The following is a 20,718-nucleotide window of genomic DNA, read 5'->3' as shown; positions in this document are numbered from 1 at the left end:
ACTTAAAAGTTTTAATTCTAAAATTATCAAAAACATTTTAAACCAATCCTGATAGGGAGGTATAAGAGTGCAATATCTTTTAGGTATCTTCCGTCCCCCTGACTTTGATATTATATATTGTGTGTGTTTGATTATCTAGGGTTATTTCAGTCACTCAGCAATTTTAAAGTAAAGACTGATTTATCTTCGTTGAGAGTTGCAATAAAATTGTCATGTAAAATTGACTCAATCTTGCCTGATTCACATGGTACAAGAATTGAGGGATTGGGCTGTTATACAGTCATAGAACTCAAAGAAAGTACACCCTCTTTGAGTTCTATGGTTTTATGTATCAGGACATAGAAAAATAATCTCGTCCTTAGAAGTTCTTAAAATTAGGTTAATACAATCTCAGATGAACAACAACACAGGACATATTACACTATGTCATCATTTATTTTACATAAAGAATGCCAAAATGGAGGAGCCATGTGTGAATAACTAAATTCAACAGCTTATAGAACCACTTTAACAGCAATAACTTGAGGTAATCATTGTGGAGGAATTTTGGCCTTTTCTTCTTTACAGCATTGCTTCAGTTCATTGAGATCTGTGGGCATTTGTTTATGCACAGCTGTCTTCAGGTCCTGCCAGAGGATTTCAATTGGGTTGAAGTCTGGACTTTGATTGGACCATATGCCCACAAAAGGAAGTTTTTCTGGACCCCCTTGAGTTTACAAAAGGGCAAAATATCTATGTGATCTGAAGAGAAATGAGAAACGAGAATTTGATAAATTTCTAAAATTTAATTTAGCTTTTCCTGAAATTCTATATCTGAAATTATCTCCTTGATAATATATTTAACTGCTTCAAATTCTAAGATAAATAGATGCTTGAAGAAGAAGCTATAGAAGTGCAGGCTACTTATTATGCTGTTTTACTTCTTTACATTTTAATACTCAAGTGATGAAAACAATCCAGCTGTAGCCTGTTTATCTTTATTTTTATCCAAGTAAATAAAATGCCTGGCTGAATTCTAGCTGTGATTCTGAATAGACTGGTTTGTAGTCTCAAATCTTCATTAGGGGCACATCTAGGCTTTAACAAAAGAGTTCTTTAAATATCTGGTTGCATTTTTTGAAGAGCGCCAAATTGGACAGAATTGCACCCCAGTTATGTGATTGATGTTGCAGGCAATTTGATGGCAGTTGGAATAAAATAGTCTCCTAGCATCCAATGACATCTTAGAATTGCTTTAGCTCATACACATGTGTAAATTGTTTGGTTTGGAGAACATTAATACCTATTAAAATTAATCTTAAAAATTATATATTACACTATTTATTAAAATACTGTTTAATAGTCATTTTATATGATTTCTTCAATTGCTGTTTCTCATTTTTGTACCCAGAATAAATTAAGCAGCACATAATAAGATAAATTATTTCGATGATCAGATTTTCCAGAAACTGCAATACTGTATAATTGCATTTTCATGTCCAATGGTGAAAAGAAGCAAAATATGAAGAAATAAAAAATATGGATTTTGTATGGGGAATTATAACTGCATTGCTTCATTAGTTACTGGAAGATTGCTTATTTGTCATGAATGAAGGCAAATATATGTGTCATGGATAATATTGCAGGAGTCAATCTGAGTTGGTCATTGGGACCAGAGGTTTTTTTTTCTTTCAAGCCTTTATTCTTGTGCTGGAGCTCATCCACCAGGAACTTTTCAATCTCCAGGATATTAATTTGTCATCTTTTCTCACATTGCCACCCCTGACATAATATATTTCTGGATTAAGTCATTAGAGTATTCTATGAATGAGAGGTATATAGAGATTGCTGAATTTGTTTTGAGAGTCATATTTGATACTTTGAAAATTTCCATTCTCCATCCAGGTGATGCTGGAGATAGTCTATCCCAACTTGTTTGTGGTTTTGAAATATAGTTTGTTAACACATACTTCGAAGAACGTGCATGTCTTTTAATTTTTAACTGAGAGATTGCAGTACAGCCAAACTGCTCTTTTACCCATAGCCAGTTTCTAATTTCTCAGGTTTAAAATTGAAGCTGTGGAAGAAGTCAGCTCTAGACAAGAGGCTTTTTATGTAAATATTGAGGGAAAGATGATATTTCTTTCCCAATACTTTCATAGTCATCCCTTCTGACAACACTGACCATAGTGCATCACAAGCTAGATTTCAGTCTTTATTTACAATCATTTAAAACTATATTTTAAGCTTTTGACTAAAAAAAACTCCACTTGCTCAGATCATTTCCCCCAAATTCTTTGCAAGTAAAACTTTACTGAGGATTATTTGCATTCTCTTTGCTTTCATTATTTATAAACTTCTTTTATAACAGGGATTGAAAACCTGTGAATCTCCAAATGTTGTTGGAAGCCCTAATGGCATAGCCAATAGAGTAATGAAGAATGATTAAAAAAAAAAAAAACAGGCCAAGAGAGCCAAAGATCACTTTAAAATGTTGGATATTGTAAATATGCATTTTGTGTTTCAGATACTATACTGGATTGTAACCCCAGTCACCTGATTGACTCTGAATATTTAGAGCTTGTAGACACAGCTTTCTTTATCAACACCAGCTGCCCACCTCTTTTAAGGCCAGAAAGACAAGTGGACATTATTATACATTTAAATTACAGTGGAGGATCACAGACATTGGTGAGAAATTTCTTTATTCTCTTTAGCCACTAGCCTCTTCATTCAGGTTTCACTTTTAAATGTTATGAGAAGATTATTTGAAGATTATTTGAAAGTCCTTCTCTCCGCCTCTCATAAAACAGTGGTGCTAGGAAGACATCCAAGGACCTTTCCAACTCTGTTATTCTGTGTTTTGTATTTCTGCCAGATATGATGTGCCTATGGTATTCCTGACAGATGCCTGTCCATAGTTTCTTCAGAGTGTCTAGCCTTTGTGAAATCAAAGTTGTATTTATATCTCTTGGGTCTTGATTACTCTTGTATTTAATGCTTTAGCCACTGGACTTAAGCACAAGATACTATCATGAGCAGGGCATCCCATTCCCTAAGACTGTTCTGACAGAAGAAGACAGGAAGCATCTCAAGGAATGTTATCTCTTTGATGATGCAGAGAGTCCAAAGGCTCCTATATTGCTGTATTTTCCACTGGTGTGTGACACCTTCCAAAAATACAAGTCACCTGGTAAGTTACAAAAATTACTTGGGGATCTCTTTATTTTCCTACTTGCTGATCTTATTTCCTATATATGTTTCTTATGTATGTGCACCCTAAAGGAATTGACAGTAATTTTTAAGCAATGGTATAAAATGAATGTATTTATTTAGCATTTGACATATCATACATGGACTAGCAATATACAAGGGCAATTCAGAAATAAACCTCTGTTTGAGCATGTGCGAGAAATAGGCGGAGATAGCAACGCCTGTTTTATGGCGCTGTGTGCAGTAGTTCAGTAGGCAGTGAGGAGTGAAAGGAGAAGGTTGTGTTGCAGTTGACTCATCCGTTAGAGCAATTGAAAATGAACCCTGCCATAGAAAATCCTGCCAAATGTGAACTGTGTGCAGTAATACAATTCTTGTGTGTGAAAACCTTTTGGAAGCTGCGATTCAATGAAAACTGTAATGTTTATGGACCAAACATGATGAGTGAAGGTGTCACATGTCAATGGTGTTGCATGTTTAAAGATGGACGAACTGACATGCACAATGAGGTAAGAAGTGGTTGCCCATCTCTAGTCAGCGATGAACTCATGCAGGAAATTGACAAAAAGGTCCGTGAAGTGCATCGGTTCATGATATCTGCACTTTCTTTACATTTTCCCCAAATTTCTCGGACTGTTTTGTATGAAGTAAGGACAGAAAATTTGGGATACCACAAGTTCTGTGCTTGTTGGGTACCAAAATTCCTTTCTGCGGAGCACAAAACATACCAAATGGTGTGCTTTGGACTTTCTCATGCATTATGCCGAAGAAGGAGAACAATTTCTTAACAGAATTGTGACTGGTGATGAGACCTGGTTGTCGTACGTGAACTCCGAAAGCAAACAGCAATCAATGGTTTGGTGTCATATGCACTTACCAAAGAAACCTTGAGTTTTGGACTTTAAGAGAGCTAATTTCAATAAACAGAGAGGGCTTGGGAAGAATTCCATGGATGAGAAGCTTGGAAAATTTTGAAAAATGAGATAATAAAAGCCCAGCCTAGCACAATACCAACAAAGAGGAAAAATAACAGCTCTCAAAAGAAAGCAGCATGGCTGCATAAAGAACTCTCTAATAAATTGAAAGATAAAAAGGACCAGTATAGAAAATGGAAAGAGGGGCACATAAGTAAATCAGAATATCAGCAAATAGCCCGAGCCTGCAAAGATGAAGTGAGGAAAGCTAAGGCTCATAATGAACTAAGGCTTGTGACCAAATTCAAAAATAACAAAAAACCTTCTTTTAATATGTAAAAAACAAGAAAAAAGTGAAGGAAATGATTGGTCCATTAGTGGACGAAAGTGGCAGAAGGTGACAAGCAATAGGGAGAAAGCAGAACTATTTAACTTGTTTTTTGCATCTGTCTTTACACAAAGGGAAAAAACAGACCAACTTATCAAAAATAGTGCCATAAAAACAGTATAGAAACACAAGTTAAGATAGGCAAGAAAATGATAAGTGAGCATCTGTCCAGCTTAAACAAGTTCAAATCACCAGGACCAGATGGATTACACCCCAATGTTCTCAAGGAACTGGCAGATGTGATCTCAGAACCACTGAACAATATTTTTCAAAGGGGGGAACTACCGGAAGACTGGAAAAGAGCTGATGTAGTTCCCATCTTCAAAAAAGGAAAAAAAATGGATCCAGGAAATTACAAACCTATCAGCCTGACTGCAAAACCTGGGAAGATTCTGGAAAAGATAATCAAACAAGGAATCAGCGAACACCTAGAGGCAAACAAAATCACTACTAAAAGCCAACATGGGTTTGTCAAAAACAGATCATGCCAGACAAACCTTATTGCATTCTTTGACCAAGTGACAAAATTAGTGGATCAGAGGAATGCTGTGGATATAATTTACTTGGACTTTAGTAAGGCATTTGATAAAGTAGATCACAACCTACTACTCGATAAGATAGAAAAAAGTGGGTTATACAGCATCACCACCAGATGGATTCATAGCTGGCTGACCGGCCGTACTCAGCATGTGGTCCTCAATGGAACTGCATCTACATGGAGGGAAGTGTGTAGTGGGGTGCTTCAGGGCTCTGTTCTATTCTCCAAGGTGCCTGAAGGCAGGACGAGAAGAAACGGATGGAAACTGATCAAGGAGAGAAGCAACTTAGAACTAAGGAGAAACTTCCTGACAGTTAGAACAATTAACCAATGGAACAACCTGCCTCCAGAAGCGGCACACATGGTCTGCCAGAAAGGTTATGGCAACAGTATTCTGGGATGCCAAAGGAGTACTGCTAGTGAAGTTCATGGAGCATGGTTTGACCATTTCGACCATTTCAAACGTTGTAAGACGTTATGACAAGTGCCTCAATTTGAACGGCGATTATGTCAAAAAGTAATGTAATGTAGTTTTTTAATGTGTATAATAAAAATTCTGTATCTGCGAGGGTCTTTCATTGATAACCAAATGGACGTTTATTTCCGAATTGCTCTGGTATATTAACATTTCACCTAGATTAGTAAAATACAGTTAAATATAAATGTTAAAAAGATCTATGTTCAAATATAAAATGAAAATAAAGATCAATACTAGAGAAAATTTCTTACTGGAAAAAGACAATAGGATGAGTTTTTAGCAAACTCTAAAACTTAACAACATTAGGGCCTATTGTTCCAGAGAAGATGAATTAGATGCAGAATTCCTTTCTTCTGAACGCATTTTCAATGCTTCATAAAATGAACAATTTTAGATTACTACATGTATTAAATCTATTTGCTATCATCCTCTCCTCCTCTGTTTCTGCAAGTCATCTGTAATAAGACTGTACATGGTTGAGAATAAAACATTAATGTTAGATTTAACCTAAATAGCTTTCTCTCATGTCTCAATAATCTTAAATTTAAATTCCTGTGTTATTAGTACTGATAAAATAAAAGAGATAAAATATAATTATGATGATTTCAACTAAGATAATTTCATGTTACTTACCGTAGGCATCCTTTCTTTCTCACCAGCATGGAACAATTTAGGAACAAAGACAGATGCTCCATTTTCCTCCTCCTTTACCATTCTTACTAATGAAGCTTGTATTATATGTTGATGCAAATATGAGTTAGATGTAACATTCCTTTCTTCAGAACCTATTTTCAATGCTTCATAAAATGAACAATTTTAGATTATTACTATGTATTAAATCTGTTTGCTATTGTCCTTCTTTTTGTTTCTGCAGGTGTGGAACGCAGTCCAAGTGAGATGGATGATGGCTATGCTGATGTTACTAGCACTATTTTTTCTCCATACGCTACTGGCATACTGCAATACTCAGAGGAGGACTTCAATAAGCTGATAAATTTAACCCACTATAATATTCTGAACAATGAACATATGATTCTTCAGGCTTTACGGACAGCAATTGAAAGAAAAAAGCAGCAGAATTTCCGTTCCTCTTTTTAATCCTTTCCAGTGCTTTCCCCATATTTTCTAAACAGGTTTAATTTCTTTGTGCTACTGACCAGTAATAAACACATGGGAAATAGGATAGGCATCAGATTTAGAAAAATCAATTTGGAACAGAATTTAGAGCTGTCTGAGTTGAAGGAGAGCTTACTGAAATTAATTCAATCCATTTGATGTGATCAATACATTTATTTGGCATGTCTTCCCCCTTCAAAAGTGCTTTATCTTTGTTCATATGCAAATATGAACAGATATATTGAGAGATAGTGCTCAGAAATTATGTATTCACAAGCTGCTTTACAAAATGGAATTAGAATAAAAATTTAAATTATAGTCCAGCATATTATAAGCTTTATTGAAGTACAGTCATTAAAGGGCAAAGGATTCTGAATTTCAAGTTTGGGACTTACTTTATAAATTTGAAGATGACTGTACTAAGTGAAGATATGTATTTATATAACAGATATGCGGGTATGGATAAGATACACTTACAAATCAGACATAGATTTTAAAACCGAAATAATGATTTTGCAACTGTTCAGCACCCAAACTGCACCTGTGAATTTCTGATATTTTTATTTCCATCCTTGCCCAAGATAGGCTGGAATCATTATGAGGGAGGGGTCATCCTGCCCAAAATTTCTACCACCAGAAATCCTGTTTTTTCCAACAATTCTTGAGAAGGTTGAGTATCCCAAAGATGCTTTTCCAAAAGGCAACTGGATTTTCTTGACTTTTTTCCTTGAAAACATTTCACTTCTCATATAAGAAGCTTCTGCAGTTCAGCTGAGTACAGGTAGTCCTTGACTTACAACAGTTCATTTAGTGACTATTTAAAGTTACTACGGCATTGAGAAAAGTGACTTATAACTATTTTTCACACTTATGACCATTGCAGCATCTCCATGGTCATATGATTTACATTCAGATGCTTGACAACCGACTCACATTTATGACTAGATTCACACAGAGCCTGTTTGGTGGCATTTGTGCTACCAATATTTGGGCAAAGAGAAGTAGATTTCATGGCTGTTGCTCAACTGAGAAACACTTGGTTGCTATCAGACAGGAGCCACCTGTCACACGAGTTATTAGGAACAGAAAATGTGGAAATGCCCCAAATATATATCTAAAACTACTAGCCAAGAGGCAGAAAACATGGAGTTATCTGGGGTTTGAGTAGATGCTGATGAGCAGAATATTGGAGAAGATTTGTATATAGTACTTTGTTTTCAAAAAGAGTTTAAATGTTGCATGTAACCTTTTTTTTAAAAAATCCAGAATAGTCTTTGATTTTCAAAAGCTACTAATGTGACTTGCAATGTCAGGGCTCATTTGATTTTCAGAATAGCTTCCTGTCTCAGTTTGGGGGCTGGCATTAACTTGTAAAGACTTTCATCATTGGGGCTACAGATTCTGAAGGAAGACCAGTTTATATTAAGAATACCTCAATGAGGGATTGCCTGGTGTAAGATTAGTGAGATATTCTTGGGACTGACTGAATTTTATTTTCAATGCCAGGCAAAGAATTGTTTATCCTCTCAGCACTTTTAATCAATTATTGTATGAATCTCAAACAAATCTTAGAAATTTCTGCTGCTTAGAAACTCCTCAGGTTCCTCCATTTATTGTTTTACCATTTGTGTGTCATGTCTCTTAATTATTATATTGTTTGTTAACTTATTCAAAATATCATTAGATGCTCTTAGTATGTTGTAAACCATTCTGGGAAAACCTCATTTTGTAGTATACACTATAAATCTTAAAAATGAAAATAAAATAAATCTGCTTTATTATTGTCTTGCTTATACAAATCAGTGTTTTATCATCAACATCTTATTGTTCTCCTATACTGAAATAAAAAGATAATGGATCTGGATTCAGTTCCATAGATTGACTGATTGATTGCAGGGAGCATGAAATTCATAAAGGTGTACAAAAAGAAAACATGTATATGGGACCCACCTGATTTTTCCTGAAAAAGCTAAGTTGGGTCTGACTTAGTTAGTGCATGGATAGAGGAACAATCTGGGAAGGCTAGAGTTAGACTGGGAAGTTAAAAATGCTTTGTGGGAAACGGCAATATGAGTAGCCAGTTCAGTGGTGGGATTCAGCCAGTTTGCACCAGTTTGGCAGCTAATTTTTTGTTGTCCAGGCCCAGAATGGACTTCCGGAAGCGGCATCCACATAGAGAACCGATCATTCACCTATTTGAATCCCACCACCGAACCAGTTCCATAATGAGTGAGCTACAATGTTGTTTGTTGCCTCAAAGACAACCTTTGTTGTTGTTGTTGTTAATTGCGAAGTCGTGTCCTTACCCATCGCGACCCCATGGACAACGTTTCTCCAGGTCTTCCTGTCCTCTACAATCTTCTGGAGTCCATTTAAATTCACACCTACTGCTTCAGTGACTCCATCCAGCCATCTCATTCTCTGTCGTCCCTTTCTTCTATTGCCCTCAATCTTTCCCAGCATTAGGCCCTTCTCCAGTGAATCCTTTCTTCTCATTAGGTGGCCAAAGTATTTGAGTTTCAACTTCAGGATCTGGCCTTCTAAAGAGCAGTCGGTGTTGATCTCTTCTAGGACTGACCGGTTTGAACGCCTTGCAGCCAAGGGACTCGCAGGAGTCTTCTCCAGCACCATAGTTCAAAGGCCTCAATTCTTTTGCGCTCAGCCTTTCTTATGGTCCAACTTTCAGACAACCTTACGTACACTTTTTAACACTTTTAACAAAACAGATTTTGATCACTTTTCACTATCTCACAGAGAGATTAACAACATAACCAAATATATGACGAACATTTTGATCAATCTACATTATAATCCAGTGATAGGTACAGTAGGAGATGCAAAAGGAATTTTGCAAGATTTTTTTCCTGCATCAGTTTGTTATTTGTTAACTGGTAGATTGATTTTCCAGACAGTGGAATAGCTGTAAAATATGCATGAAGATCCCCAAAGCCAGTCACAGCAAAGAGAACAAAAGTCCTAATCAGAACTCATTTATCACAGCTTTCAGGTCATAAAAAGCCCAGCTTTTATTCACTAAGGAAATTTTGATAAGGAATTGCCAGTTAGGGCTCAGGGGAAGAGGACTCCCAAAATGCCAAATATTGCTTTAGTTCCACTTGCTGAGGTCTTGCTTGCTTGGATCTATCCAATTAAGGTTTGAGAATCACATGTGTGTTAGAGGAGATCCCATGTTTTATAATTATGCACTATTCTGATGTGAACATGCTGGAGGTATGCTGTTTATCAATATTTGAATGAATCATTTTCAACAGAGTGAAAGAAAAAGAATTTTCCAGGAATCTAGTAAAAATCCTTCCATTATTTTATATATGATTCACATTTTTCTTTTTATTAAGATTTATATTACATATGAGGTTTATACTGTTGGTGATTTAATCAAAACAAATGACTTATTAAAACTGTATAACATCAGACTACCTGATTTTTTCTTTACGTCATTATTTTTTAAAAATAATGCAAAAAAGAAAAAATATTACACACCCAAATGCCACAAATAGAATTTTCCTAGCACTTCATATATCACAGATATGAATCTTTTTAAGTACTTCCCAATTAGAAAGTGAAATTTGAGGCAATGTATATTTTACATAGTATTGCTCTAATTATTAAAAGTTTCATCGTTCATATTCAATATGTCTTATATCAGTAATTTGGCAAGCAAGTGTTAATATGTCTAAAAATAATAAGAGTACCTCTTAAAATAATTCCTTTTCTACCTGTTCCCCCCCCCCCCGGCAAATTTTTGGAGAGGAAAACAGTATGAATGGCAAATTCAAACAGAGTCAGAATCCTATTCTGTTTTTTGTTAATTCAAAGTAGCAATGGCAGTAAGATGGCATGGTAAATATTACAATGGAATTGTGCTTTTCATTTTGCTTGTATCTTTTCCATTAATAAAAACATGCAGAATTTGCAGATGTGTATATATTTAGAATTTTATATAGGAATAGCATCTCAAAATGGTTGCAAATTTCATATGGCTAAATATATAACATGAAAAAGCCAGGTCAAATATACTTTGGATATACAAATTTCTTTGAAATGACACACACAAACAAATTACAGCCATTTTTCCAGTCTATAGTTATAGTTGTAATAAGATGTTTTATTTTCCCATCTGTAAAGTACAAGTCATTCCAGTGCTCTGTCTTTAAACTATGTTGAATTCCCTCTGCCTGTAATAATTTAATAGGCAATTAATTAAAAACAGGGAGCTCCCAAAGAGGCCTGAGAATGCCACTATGCTTTCACCAGATGGTATCCCCCCTTTTCCATTCCATCATGCTGTCAGGTGCAAGTAACCAGACCCACATGTGTAGAATTCAAACTAATTACTATATTCTGTATTCTGCCTGTAATACAAAAATCTAGCACTTGCAACAGTCTGTACTTTCTTGTCCCTTTCTTCTTTCTTTTATTTGTGTATTTTTTACAACAACTACAGTAGTAACCAGTAGATGGCACTGTTTATACGTTTGTAGTTGCATCTATGGCATTCTCTATGTCAGACATATCAAACTCATGATGTCACGTGACGTTGTGCAATGTATCGGGCCGGTTTTGCCATTGCCGGCAATGGGGTGGGCGTGGTTCCACGTGACACGTTTGGCCTGCAGGCCAGCAGTTTGACACCCCTGCTCTGTGTCTTTTTCTCTGAATGAAAAAAGTTTCCTGCTTCCTTGTCGCAGTTAAGTAGAAAAGCACATATGGACTGTGCACTGTTTGTTCTGTAGGGTTATATATAGAATTTCTAACACTGCTGTCTTGTTACTCTCCCCATGAAGAAGCATACGTTCTATTGTTTTTGAAGCAGCAGCAGCAGCAGGGTTTAGTCTCTTTCACTGGGAGGAATGGAGAAACAGCAGTTGGACAATCAGTTAATTGATGTACTTCCAGGGATTCTGTGAAGCTTTAGAGAGATGAAGGGGCTAAAAGGCATAGGGGGAGAGTTCGAGGAGATGCCCTGTTGCTGATATTTGAACAAGGTTCCCTCCCCCTGCATTTCTTATAGCAATAGTGTACTCGGGCAGCAGATATCTCATACATTTCTCATTTCTCCCGCACCTAAATCTCCTCCCAATATCTCCTTTCAAAATATTTGGAGAGTACTATCATATGCCATTTCAAAGAGATGTGCATCTCTTGATGACTGAAACATTAATAGACAGCATTGTGCTACTATTGTTGGAAACACTTAGCCTGGCAGGAGGAGGAATCAAGCAGGGAATGAGCCTTGAATCATTGCACAGCTGCAAGAGAACCAGAACTGACCCTTCCCCCTCCCCGATTCCCAAACTCCATGGAACTTTATCTATCTGTTCCCAATGGAAGGCAAGCCGTCTAAGGAGATTTTTGTATTACAGACAGAATACAGTAATTAGCTTGAACTCTTCACATGGGGTTCTGGTTGCTTGCACTTGACATTCACAGATAAAATACTTGTTCTGTCCTAGTCATCTTACCCACAATATCTTCCCATTAACTTTATTCACATTTCAATCTATAGAGTAGTCATTAAGCATTAAATAATCAAGTGATAAGAAATGGTGATGCCCATTACAGCATCCTCAAGGTCATGTGATCAAAATTCAGGCGCACGTATTACGATGGTTGCAGTGTCTCAAAATCATGTGATCATCATTTGCGACTTTCCCAGCTGTAAATTCAATGGGGGAAGCTGGATTCAGTTAGCAACTGGATGATTCACTTAACAGCTGCAGTGATTTGCTTAACTACCATGGCAAAATGGTTATAAAAGTGGGTGAGTCTCACTTAACAACCACCTTGCTTAGCAATGGAAATTTTAGTCCCAATTGTGGTTATACATCAAGGACTACCCATGTAGATCCAACCCAAACTTCCATCATATACTGTTTATGGGACATGAAACCCAACTCTAATAGAAATGGTCAGAGTAATTTAACTGACACTCTCAGGATTGTGGAGTTTTGTACCAGCAGAACACCCAAAAAATAACACCTTGCTGCTTTTGCTTGCGTTGTAATTGGGCACGAAATCTTTCACTTAACAGAATAAGATGTTCTATAGGCTTTCTCAATGTTTTTGTAACCTTTATTGGTATCAGAAACTTGACTTGTCATCCCAAGATGCTATTATTCTCTTTCCCAACTGGTAATTCTTACATAACAATGCATTTTGTCAAATTGGCTTTACCAAAGGTTAGTAATATAAAGTGTGCACCTGATGTATGACTTATATGGTGAGTCACTGCAAGCAATTTCATGTATGTGCAGTTGGTAAAATACCATTCATCCTTGGGAAGGACAAAAGGATGTCCACAGAAATGGTCAAAAATGTCTTGATGGTGGTTATGATCATGCAGTTGATCATAGATAGCCACATCTGCCAAAGGGTGGAGCTTCAGTTGCATAGACACAACTGCTATTTTGACTTGTATGGTCAACTTTCACAGAAGCCCCTGGAAGGACAGATCATCCTACATCTGTATACTGACCATTTCAGGAGTGTGGAGAACATCCAAGCTTTTTTTTTTTAAATGTAGCTACAACTGGATCCAGCTTCTCCTCTTCCACCCTCCTCTTTTTGTCAAGCAGAACTAAATCCTTTGTCTAAGCATGCTATACCTCAGCCATATTAAGCACTCAGTCTATTCCCATTGTCCCTCTTTCATCTACCCCAAAGGCCAGAAGGGTGCTTACAGTGCTCAACCCACCTCTCCCAATAATGGTCTAAGGATATTGAAAGCGGTTTTGCAACCTAATATAGGCAGTCCTTGCTTACCACCTGCTTTGTTTGGTAATTGTTCAAAGTTACAACAGTGTAAGAAAACTTAGCTTTGTTGACCACATTTATGGTTGCGGTATCTTGTGGTCATGTGATCACCATTCATGTGCTTCCCAACTGGCTTGTAACAAGCAGAGTTAATGGAGAACGTGGAAGTAAAATTATAAGTCATGGCCAGGTAATGTTTCATTTAACGGCTGAATAGAAAGTGATATTCAAAGCTATTTGTAGTCACATGATTTTCTGCTTAGTGATTGAATTGCTGCTCCCAATTATGGTCACTAAGAAAGGACTACCTGTGAAAGTGCCATTATTCCAAACTGCACAGTGCACTGGCCTAAAATGGATGGACCAGCCAGCACTAGGCCCAGTGGGATTCCCTTAGGAAAAAGCCCAGCAAGAATAAAACAAAATTTAACTACTAGTTCAAACAAACTGACTAGATAACACCACTGAGCAGATCTAAGCAAAGTCCCACTGATGTTATGAGTACATTCAACATATCAGTTGACACTAATAGGGCCTTAGCATTGCTGAATTTAAACTGAATTGCTCTAATTCAAGGCCAGTTGTTCTCAAAAAGTAATTGTTCTGCAGAATCTCATTAAAAAGTTAGAAGCAAATTCTATAGTATAGCTGCTGGCTGTGTCTGAACACATTTGAAGGTCACTAAATTATTTATCTATCTATCTGAGGGAGATGGGTGGTTCAAAAATGTGAAAAAATAAAGGAATAAAAATACATTTATATAGCAGACTTGAGTAAGGACTTTGAGATGGGCAGCCATGTAAACTGAGATCATAATTAAATTACTTAGGGAACATGATTCATTTGTATAATGAGTGCTCCCTCTTCCTATCAAACACTGAAAATACCAGGATAGACATGTTGGCTACAGAGATTAGGGAAACCCATGATCAAGTTCCCTGTAAATCATGGACATAAAAAGATGACCTTGAGCCAATTCATTTTCCTTCTTTCTAATCCATCCCATAAGACAGTTGCTGTGACAATAAAAATGAAGCAAGACTATATATACACTAAATTTAGAAGACCAGAGAGATTAAATTGTAATGAATTAAAATCCACACAAGTATCAGACTGCATTTTCACATGGAAGGATGTAGAAATTCCTATTTGTTGTTGTTAGTTGCAAAGTTGTGTCTGACCCATCGTGACCCATGGACAACATTCCTCCAGGCCTTCCTGTCCTCTACCATCTTCTGGAGTCCATTTAAGCTCACGCCTACTGCTTCAGTGACTTCATCCAGCCACCTCATTCTCTGTCGTCCCCTTCTTCTATTGCCCTCAATCTTTCCCAGCATTAGGCTCTTCTCCAGTGAATCCTTCCTTCTCATTAGATGGCCAAAGTACTTGAGTTTCAACTTCAGGATCTGGCCTTCTAAAGAGCAGTCAGAGTTGATCTCCTCTAGGACCAGTTTGATCGCCTTGCAGTCCAGGGGACTCACAGGAGTCTTCTCAAGAACCATAGTTCAAAGGCCTCAATTCTTTGGCGCTCAGACTTTCTTATGGTCCAACTTTCACAGCCATACATTGCAACTGGGAAAATCATGGCCTTGACTATAACACTTTTGTTGGCAAGGTGATGTCTCTGCTTTTTAGTATGCTGTCTAGATTTGCTATAGCTTTCCTCCCCAGAAGCAAGCATCTTTTAATTTCTTGGCTGCAGTCCCCATCTGTGGTGATCTTTGAGCCCAGGAAGATAAAATCTGTCACTACCTCCATTTCTTCCCCATCTATTTGCCAGGAATTGAGAGGGCCAGATGCCATGATCTTGGTTTTCTTAATGTTGAGTTTCAAGCCAACTTTTGACTCTCCTTCTTCACCTGCATCAAGAGGCTCTTTAGTTCCTCTTCACTTTCTGCCATTAGAGTGGTATCATCTGCATATTTTAGGTTGTTGATATTTCTCCCAGCAATCTTAATTCCAACTTTTGATTCATCTAGCCCTGCCTTTCTCATGATGTGCTCTGCATATAAGTTAAATAGGTAGTGTAACAGTATACAGCCTTGCCAGACTCCTTTCCCAATTTTGAACCAATCAGTGGTTCCGTGTTCAGTTCTCACTATTGCTTTTTGACCCGCATATACAGTAGGTTTCTCAAGAGACAAATAAGATTTTCGTGAGAGAGGTGGACTCAAGGTACCAAATATGAAATTGTATTATGATGCTGTAGTATTGACATTGATTAGCGATTGGGTGAATTTAACAAATACAGAAATACTTCATTTGGAAGGCTGGGACCTATTTTTTGGATGGCATGCCTATTTAATATTTAATAAAAAAGTGGATTGGGTTTTTAAGTCTCATATTATAAGAAACTCTTTGCTAAGAGTGTGGAGAAAGTATTATAAAAGTGACTTCAAAATACCATTATGGGCTATACCTCGGCATGCCATAGAAGGTATAAGGAAAGGGGTAAATATGGACAAGGTCTCTTACGTACAGTTATTAAGATGGGATGGCCAAGACTGGCAGTTAAAATCTTTGGAAGAATTAACACATGAAAACTTAACTTATTCATGGTTCCAATATAGACAAATAGTGGATAGATGGAAGATGGATTGTAAAATGGGCTGGCTTAGAGAAGATGGAATTTTTTTAAAACAAGTAAGAGATCAAAGGCCAACCCATATTAAGAGAGTTTATGGGGTTTTAGTGGAATTAGATTCAGAACTTGAACTAGTTAAAGATTGTATGATTAAATGGGCACAGAATATTGGTGAAACGATTTCAATGGATACTTGGGAACTTATTTGGATAAGAAATGTTAAATTCACACAAGCGCAAAATTTAAGAGAGAATTTTTATAAGATGTTTTATAGATGGCACCTTGACCCAAAGAAAATGTCCATTATGTACCCTAATCTACAGCCGAAATGCTGGAGATGTGGATATTTGGATGCTACCTATTACCATATTTGGTGGACGTGTAAGCATATAAAAGCTTTTTGGATTAAGATATGGTGGAATATTCAAAGAATTTTTAAAAGAAGGGTAAAATTTACTCCGCAATTATTTTTACTAGGTATTGTTATTGACTGTGATGCTAAGGAGGTTATATTGATGTTAAATTTGATTACAGCCGCTAGGTTGTTAATAGGACAATATTGGAAGAAGGAATCTTTGCCTACTTTACAAGAATGGTTTCATAAAGTTTCGTATTTGGCAGAAATGGCAAAGATTTCGGCTTTCTTAAAGGAGCAATCTCAAGAAAAATTTTTTGCGGTATGGGAAAAATGGATAAATTTTATACAACATAATTTGGATATGGAAAAATATTATTTAGCCTTTTTATAATTTGTAATGATTGTTTTTTCTTTCTTTCTTTCTTCTTTTTCTTTTTTATATATATACATTTTTAATGTATTATTATTCATATATATTTTTTTTTTTTATATATATATATGCTTTATTTTTCGTCTACTTTCTTCTTTCTTCTTTCTCTCTCTCTCTTCTCTTTTTATTTTTTTTTCTTTTTTAGTATATATTATTCATTTTAAAGTTTATGTTATGTATATTATTTCTATATATATTATTACTGTGATTTTTATTATTATTATTAATTATTTTATAAATTGCAAATGTTATTTTTAAAATATTTGTTAAATAATCCTATATTCAGTTCTGGGAAGTCGGGGGGGGAGTGGGGTGGTTGGGGAGGGGGGGGTGGATTTTTATTTGTAAAACTTTTGAAAAATTTCAATAAAAAAAAAAAAAAAAAAAAAAAGAGACAAATAAGATGGTCTGATACTCCCATCTCTTTAAGAACTTGCCACAATTTGTTGTGAACCACACAATCAAAAGCTTTAGCATAGTCAATGAAGCAGAAGTAGATGTTTTTCTGGAACTCTCTAGCTTTCTCCATGATCCAGCGTAGTTGGCAATTTGATCTCTAGTTCCTCTGCCTCTTTGAAATCCTGCCTGTACTTCTGGAAGTTCTCGATCCACATACTGCTGGAGTCTAGCTTGTATGATTTTAAGCATAATTTTACTTGCATGTGAAATGAGTGCAATGGTGCGATAGTTTGAACATTCTTTGGCATTGCCTTTCTTTGGAATTGAGAAATTCCTATAGTGGATAGCAAATCTGCTAACCTTGTTCCCAATTCCCAAAACCCAGCCCTCCACTCTAAAATGTTCAATATATTGAATTTATTCTCAGGTCTATGCTCTTTTTTTTTTTCCTGATTCTCTGACTTTTTGTCTGTGCAAACTGCAGAATGGGCCAAACCTATGGAAGATAAAAATGCAATCACTGACTGGATACTCTGACTTCCTTCATATCTATGTGGCAGCACTCTAGCCTCAAATTAACCAAGATGATTACTTCAATAGGCTAAGGAAAAGAGGGAGGGAACCACGGTATGTTTCTGGAATTCAGAGAGGGGTGTGGTCATGAATCATGTTTTTAAACACCTTCTTGTCTTCTTCAGTCAGGAGACTGTCAGTTGTGGATTCTATCACTGTTTTCCTTTCCCAGCTCCTGAAGTGAATTATATGCAACTGATACTACCATGGGAGTAAATAACAGTTCATTTGAGGTAAGAAAATATTTTTAGAGAGTTGCTTTTGTCTCTACTGTTTTAGAGACATCATATAATATATTCATGCTTTTTCCCATTGAAAAGTTAGATAGAATAAATAGAAATCCCTACATAAAGAATACAGAACAACAGGGTTGGAAGGGACTTTGGAGATCATCTAATCCAACCTCCTGCTCAAGCAGGACACTCTATAGTATTCCGGACAAATGGCTGTCCAATCTCTTCTTAAAAACTTCCAGTGATGGCCTCCCCCAAACAATATTAATGGGAAAATTGTGGTACTTATATGGAAGTAAATACTTGAAAAATATCAAAGGAGTATTTGAAATTAGTGTTTCAATTACATATATCTTGGTTTTTCCTTAGGGATTAGTCAACCATCGAGAAGAGCCAGAAAAGGTATGTACAAAATGGGTGACTGCTGAGTTGAAAATATTTTGCAGTTATTCTCATTTAATTTGAGAGAAAAATGTTTTGGAAAAAAGGGAATTTCTTTAAAAGGTATGGGTTTTTGTGTTTATATAGTGGATGACGGGTCCTGTGGATGTAACCTCTCTTTCAATGAACAATTGACATCTTCACAAACATCCATTAAAGCTCAAGGCTAAGAGTTGTGAAGAAACACCTCCCTCTGATCTTCTTCAGATCAGGAAGCACAGGCAGAAAGAGTACAGAGTGGCGCAGAACCATGAAATTCAGAAACAGCAGTAAAAGCAGCAGCTATAACAAAATCACAACAATAGTAAGATTATTTTGAAATTTTTACCAATTTTTCGAAATCCTCAGATCCTCTAAAGTAGGTAGAATTGAAATTCTCAGTCCCATTTTTTGGTTAGGAGCTCAGAAGAATACAGTAAAGGGGTGAGTAGGGTCTCTTAACCCTTTCAGATCATGAGCCGCTAGCCCAAAGTAGGCTGATTTATAAATTATTGCTGTTTATAGCAATAGCATATGTCTTACAACAGGGGTCCCTAAACCCCGATCTATGGCCCGGTGCTGGGCCGCAGCCCATTTGAACCCAGACTGAGGAAGTGGTGGGCAAGCGCATGTACAAAACCATCCCCTCTTTCCCCTGCCACTGCCACTGCTGCTACCTCTGCCAGTCCATTGACCCAGAAAGGTTGCAGACTGCTGCCTTACAAGCGCCTTTCTTCTTTTTATTTCATTTTTCTTTTATTTAGAGGTGATTTCCATCCCCCTCTTTATATACTTTTTCTCATTCTCTTATTCTTGGCTTATTTCATGGACATGTGAGTATTTGTATCTTTTAGGCACAATGTACGCTTCATTGTATTTATGGACATATCCCACCTCTTCGCCCCTCCATTTTCAGCTAAGAGGTTTGGTGCACAGGTGCAGAATGTGGTGTAGAACTGTACGGATGATACCCAAACTGTTCTTGAAATCTTGAGATACACCTTTAAAAATATATTTGCACTCAAATTTACCTTTATTATAGGGAGAAAAACATTTGCATTGTTTTATAGATACCGTGGACCAAAATAGCAATAAAGTAATAAAACCATTAAAGCAGAGTTTTGGGCGCCAGGGACCAATTCCATGTAGAGAGTTTTTTCCGTGGATAGGAGGGTGTGTGGTTTTGTATGCCACCTGCATCTCGCAGATGGGGATATGTTTATTTGTGCGGCCCAGTTGCTGGCATGTCACGGACTGGTACTGCAGGGTTGGAGACCCCTGCATTAAAGAATAAGAAGAACATAGGCAAGTTTTGTTAGCATGTTGTGTTGGCCAGTTATCATAAATATGTGTTATCTAATTCTTCATCCTCCTTTCACACAGATCTTTTCAGTAACTTCATTTGATAGTGTCATTTTGCTTTATGTGGACAGTAAATACCAGTGCCTACTATTCGTAAGAATCTGCCATATTTGACATATCTGACATATTAAAATTCACAAGTGCCCATACTTCCAAATTCCAATTAGCACTAACTCTGTGCTCACCTGCAATGTTAAACCATAACAGTTACCCAGATGGAGTGAAGAGACAGCAAGCACACTCAAGTGCATTGCAGTATTCTGTGTTTCTATTAGAGTCCCAAATATTTAATTTTTATCTTTTCTGCTTGTTTCCCTTGAAAGTCAGCATTTTATGTCTTTGGAACATGCATTGAATTATTTTGCTTTGCCCGTGTTGGAGTTTTTGTAGGTGCCAGCTGAGAGCACCTGCTACATGATCATATATTGAATTAAACAACTGGTGTAATAGTTCTCCCATTTAATTTTGCTCAAACCATCATTTCCTTTCCTAATGGGTTTTTGCAAAGCAGCTAAACTGGAAATTTATAGAGGTTGTGTCTTACAGACCCAGGCTATAATTCCCAGGCTTAAATACCCAACATCATATTTGAGGGCATGATCCTCAACATATCTGGCAATGAATATTTTCCTTTGAATTAAACACTAGATGCACCCAGGACCGCATCACAGACTTTTATATCTGAATATGCATTCCCCAAGACCTACTAGGAAAAATTATATTTGTTGAATGTTGTTCTGTCACAAAGCTGTTTAAAAACAGAGAAAAGTCATTTCCACACATATAATTGATTTATAACAGCTCCCATCCATTGCTGTTTCCAGGCTTTATTTTGTCACCCTTGGTGCTGCTGTAAGATGTTATAAATGTTTGAATATAAATTTACTTTCTATGGAAATCTCATTGGAATAAATAGAGTAATACAACTTTGTCTTCTGCTTCCAATCAAGTTCTGGATC

At 36.6% G+C, this 20,718-nt stretch overlaps 1 protein-coding gene and 1 pseudogene across 2 annotated transcripts in view; both read left to right on the top strand.

Moving 5' to 3' along the window:
• Positions 1-8,340, top strand: part of LOC120300015 (cytosolic phospholipase A2 epsilon-like) — a 51,279-nt gene extending 42,939 nt beyond the window's left edge. For both annotated transcript variants that reach the window (XM_039325594.1, XM_039325518.1), the window contains exons 21-23: positions 2,507-2,670; positions 2,986-3,172; positions 6,385-8,340. In XM_039325594.1, coding sequence (XP_039181528.1) covers positions 2,507-2,670; positions 2,986-3,172; positions 6,385-6,608 — 575 coding nt within the window. In that variant the 3' untranslated portion in view covers positions 6,609-8,340. The remainder of the gene's footprint in view (positions 1-2,506; positions 2,671-2,985; positions 3,173-6,384) is intronic.
• A 9,394-nt stretch (positions 8,341-17,734) lies between these two features.
• LOC120299963 overlaps positions 17,735-20,718 on the top strand; it is a 56,794-nt pseudogene continuing 53,810 nt past the window's right edge.

The sequence above is a fragment of the Crotalus tigris genome, unplaced genomic scaffold (genome assembly GCF_016545835.1).
Source record: "Crotalus tigris isolate CLP2741 ecotype Arizona unplaced genomic scaffold, ASM1654583v1 scf7180000017545.3456711, whole genome shotgun sequence".
Classification (NCBI taxonomy): domain Eukaryota; kingdom Metazoa; phylum Chordata; class Lepidosauria; order Squamata; family Viperidae; genus Crotalus; species Crotalus tigris.
This window is presented reverse-complemented; position numbering and strand designations above follow the sequence as displayed.